The sequence below is a fragment of the Zosterops lateralis genome (assembly GCF_965231275.1).
Source record: "Zosterops lateralis genome assembly, chromosome: 3".
NCBI classification, from domain to species: Eukaryota; Metazoa; Chordata; class Aves; order Passeriformes; family Zosteropidae; genus Zosterops; species Zosterops lateralis.
This window is the reverse complement of record NC_139764.1, coordinates 79,224,183-79,228,999: the sequence shown is the minus strand read 5'-3', so window position 1 is coordinate 79,228,999 and position 4,817 is coordinate 79,224,183. Positions and strand designations below refer to the sequence as shown.

Genomic DNA, 4,817 nt, shown 5'->3' with positions numbered 1-4,817 from the left:
TAGTGAAATGGATTGTGCTGAAGAAGGCACAAGTCTGTAGCTACTCTTTTTAGAGTTACTTGCAGCTACTCTTGGGGAATGCTAAGGCAGACACACACCTTATGCCTCATACAAACTCATGAAGGCAAAATATTATTCTGTAGACTGCCCCAATCTTTGTGGTACCTCAGTAATGAGGGTCTTTAATGGGACAATAAATTACCTGGAGGTGAAGCCCTCCTTCAGCATCTAGGGCAGCTCCATCCCACCAACCCTCCTAGTCTTTAAGGGTGATATTATTACTGTTTACCAGCTCTTATATAACTTGTTTCTGCCCCTCTCACATGCATCACTGATTGCAGCCTCGGAAAGGAAAGGGGAAACAAGAATAATAAATAAAAATAGAAACGAAAGCAAATCCCTTGGTACCGGTGAAGATGGAAACGGCAGGAGCTCCGTGCAAACCCTGCACGTGTAGTGACAGCATCCAGTGCTGGCAGGGAATGAACCATCGGGACCACATGAAAACAGAATTAAGGCAGGCACGTTTCCTCGGTAAAAAAACCCTATTAAAAATGTGCGTGTGTGCATACATACACACACAGACACATATACACATATATATATACAAAGAGCCACAGCCGTTGCCTGCGGGGGAACACGTCACGGGGTGCGCTGGGGCTGTCGCGTTATTGACTACGGACCCCTCCAAGGGCGTCCTGTTCTCCGGCACCCCGGGATGGATGCGGTCCCTTTGTCCGTGCTGCTCCCGCGGGGGTGGCGGTGCCCACGGGCCGGGACTCGCCGCTCCGGGCAGGGACAGACACGGCTGGAACAACAAAGGCCGGGGTCGCTGTGGCCGGACCCGCCGCCGGGGCGCAGAGCGGCCGGGCACGTCCCCGGAGCCGCCGCCCCCCGCCCCGCTCCGTTCCCACAGGGCCGTCCCCGCCCGGCCCCCGGCAGCTGCCATGTGTCTGCTCGAGTGCGATTAACACGGACCCGCCAAATCCCCCCCGCGCCCGCTTCCCCTCCCCGGGCCATTTGGGGCATGCCCGCGGCCCGTGTTAGCGCGGCGGCGCCTGGGCGCGGAGCCCTGTGGTGCATGGCGCTGGCGGACGGGCCGGGGGAGGGGGGGGCTCCGCGCCGCGCAGCGCCCGCCGCCGGCTATAAAACCCTCCGGGCCCGCGGGCGGCGGCGCCACGACAGCGGCCGCGCACCGGCGGAGGGAGGATGGAGGGCGGCTGCCCCCGGCCCCTCTCGGCGGCGCTGCCCCCGCAGGGCTGCTCGCCCCTCTCCTCCTCCTCCTCCCGGGGCGGGGGGCGGCCCGGCCCGGCCCTGACGGCCCTGCCCTCGCCCCGCAGCCCTGCGCCCTTCTGGAGACCCTGGGTGCCCGTGCCGGGTGAGGCGGCCCGGCGGAGCGGCCCCGGCCCCGGCCCCGCAGCGGTGAGTGCGGCTCGGCTCGGCTCGGCTCGGCACGGCGGAGCTCCTGCCGCCGGCACCACCGCGCACCCGGCTGGGGAGCCCCGGCGGGGCGGGGATGCTCGGGGAGGGCCCGGTGCCGTGCCCGCGGGCTGACCTCTGCTCTCTCCCCCGCAGCCCCACAGCCCCGGCGGGCTGGCGGACGCCTCCCGAAAGCTGGCGCAGTACACGCACCCCGTCAGGTAAGTGACAGTCCCCGGCCGCTGCCGCCGCTCCCCGCGGGGACCTCGGGGCGCCAGGGGCCGGTGGCGCGGCGCGGCCAGGAGAGTCCCCTGCTCCCCAGTGTAGCGTCTTGGCATCAGCTCTCCCGCCCCTTTTGTTTCCACCCATGTATTTATGTAGATATTAAAGTGCCTTGGGCGTGAATTGGCCAGCTATGTGCGTTGGAACTGACAGATCCTTGGGCAAAAGATTGCCAGGACTCGTGGATTTAACGTATTTGAGTTGTTGATGTGCCTCTGTGGTGAGACACTTGAGACCTATCACAAAGTTGTGGGTGTTTTTGGTGATGGTGGTGGAGTTGGATGAAGCACCTTGTTACTCGTTCCTTGCCCAGGAATAAAAAAGGCACGGGGTGTAGTTCCTAGGCTGTGTTGCTGCAAACACGCAGCGCCCTCCCAGAGCAAAGAAGCAGGTGGAGGCGTGGAGGAGAATGGCAGGAAGAGAGGGTGTGCACCGGCTAAGCCACCACCATTGCCGAGGAAGATACTTGTGTAACTACTGCTTTAATTATAAAGGTAATGATAAACTGCACTGTCAGTTCTGAAACCGAAATTAAGAAAATAACAACAGTTGAATCTGTAGGAGAGTCTGTATTCAGAAATGCTGATAGGTGTGGCAAGGTGCTTAAAATAATTGCACAGGTAGTTTTTCCAGACAAGATGTGGCTTTCTTTCAAATAGGCTCTGATCCTTCAAATAATGATACACTAACTAAGCAACTGTACAGGCAGACTTCACCGTGACTGCTCCAATGCTTAGGTTTGAGTGAATGCTGTTGCAGGGAACGTTGGCGATGGAAACCTGTTACAAAGCCGATGTCAGTGACTTTGTGCTGCCAAGGAAGCAGTGTTCTGTTAAACAGTAGCCTAAAAAGTATTTCTTGTAATTGCTAGAAAACTATCTAGTTAGTTTCTTAATGCATTTCTATTTTAAACAATCTCTAGTCAGCATTTCATTATGTTGTAGTGGGCCAGTCTGTTGGCTCTTGGGACTTCCATGGTCTGTTTTTTCTACCTATTTCTAAACTGTAAGCAAAAGAGGATGGTAGTTGAAAAGAAACAGGAAATTGGAATATATTAATTGCAATATATTATCATTAGCTGATAGTCTATTCTAACTGTGATCCTATAAGCCTATTTTGTTAATTTCTGGATACAACACAGACTGCTTTAAAATCTACATCTGTGGCACATCTTCCTTAAGGAGTCCGTTGATTGTTTTGGGAAAGACAGTTAAAATAGCAAGGCCTGATCACCCCACGACCTTTATCATACCTTTGAATTTTAGAATGGTGGGAAACAAGTATCAGCAACTTCCTAGGTCTGGGACCTTCAGTAAGAAAACTACTAATTTGATTCAAACATGTTTTTGCTCCTGTTTGACACCCATTATATTCCCTAGGAATAGTTCCAGTAGGGGCAGTACTACTTGGATCAGATCCCCAGGTAGTACTGTTAATGGGCTACTGGAGTGGGAAGTTTCAGATGCAAGTTCTTGGGCTTTTGTAGTTTTGCTGCAAAACTAGCACTTTAAATCATCTTTATCTTTTCAGATGAAAATAAGAATCCAGAGAATTTTTTTTCCTAATTGAATACATAAAGCAACTTAGCAATTGAGTGTGTAAGGAAAAGCTGTGTAGGATTCTTGTTTTAATAGAATTTCACTTTGGTTTTTTGCATGTCAGCCTCCAAGAAAAATACGTAATAACAATAAGCAAATCTATTGTATACTTGTTTCAGGCTATTTTGGCCCAAATCAAGGTGCTATGATTACTTGTATCAGGAAGCTGAAGCACTTCTGAAAAACTTCCCAGTTCAGGCTACAATTTCCTTTTATGAAGACTCTGATAGTGAAGATGATGAAGATCAACTGGAACAAGATTCAAGAACAGAATCAGGTTGCTGACTGTAGGGAAGGCCAATGCCACTTCTAAGACTTAATTTAAACTTAATATAAATATGTATTATAGTATTTTTAAAGATAATTTATTTATATGTAAGTTATTCTTAATAAAACTGAGATGTCTTGTAATTTTATCATTTTTCCTTTGTTCTGTTCCTGTCCTGGTTTCAGTGGGGAAGGTACTGATTAGTATTTTTATATCAGAGTTCCTGTAGTTTGTAGATCATAAATTGAACAGCAATTTTTGAAGTATCTGAAGAGAACAGATGCCTTACTTTGAAGGGTCTATGGTAATGTGACTTTCTCAAAGTCTGAGGACACAAGGAAAGCTTGTCATTATGATTTAGTAGGCTCCGTATGGAAGTGTATCAAGTAATCATTGGATTAAGTATTCCAACTGTGTTGTGCCTGCTGTTACAACAGAGTTTCAAACATGGAGAAGAGAAACAATACAGCTGTTTTTGAAACAGAGAAAAGAGTCCAAATTCTAATCTAGTTCTGGTTGTGTAAAAGAGTTTGCCTTACTCACTGGTGCTCTGATGTATGAGCGCTGTGTTGTTATACGCACAAGTGATCTTTTCAGAGTGCATGTATTTGTAAAGTGGACATCAGGAAATGAGAAAATGGTCTGATTGTTGCAACAGTGAGCTTGGTTTTAATAGTTGAAACAAAGTTTGGTACCACTCATCGTGCAGGCCAAAGCCCCTAAAACAACAACAAAACAAATCCAAAGCTTTAGATCAAAGGCCGGCGCCTGTGTCAGGCCGCGCCCGTGTCCACACCCGGCCCTGCCCTCGCCCGGGCGCTGTGCTGGCTCAGGGCGCTGTGCTGGCCCAGTGCACTGACACCGCCGGGTGTTCGCCCCGTCCCTGCGCTCCCGGGGCGCTGCTGCAGGACGGAAACGGGCTCCCACCCACAGCCTTCTCAGGCCTAGCCTTCAGAGCCTGGGCTGCAGCGGCTGTCTGCCACAGCCTTCCAGCCTGTGTACCCGGCGCTGGGACAGCCGGGCGGAATACCAATCGTAGCGCTGGGGAGGCACTCGCCCTCGCCGCCGGGGCAGACGAGGCTGCGGGCGGGGTCCGCGCCGCTCCAGCCCGCAGGGATGTCCGGGGCCGGGCGGTCTCCCCCTCACGGCGGCCGAGCCGGAGCGGCGGGCCCCGCTCCTGCAGCCGCCCGGGCCCCGCCCGCCGCGGCGGAGCCTGCGCTCTGTGCCCCGGCTCTCCGCGCCCCAGCGCT

The 4,817-nt window shown here is 52.6% G+C and overlaps 1 protein-coding gene across 1 annotated transcript; it reads left to right on the top strand.

Moving 5' to 3' along the window:
- Window positions 1-416: 416 nt before the first annotated feature.
- On the top strand, window positions 417-3,607 carry RIPPLY2 (ripply transcriptional repressor 2; the record flags this gene model as incomplete). Its single annotated transcript, XM_083857636.1, is given in 5 exon segments — window positions 417-534; window positions 1,048-1,205; window positions 1,207-1,422; window positions 1,576-1,640; window positions 3,419-3,607. Coding segments are annotated over 5 exon segments (723 nt in total). The 3' UTR covers window positions 3,585-3,607.
- Between the last annotated feature and the right edge of the window lie 1,210 nt (window positions 3,608-4,817).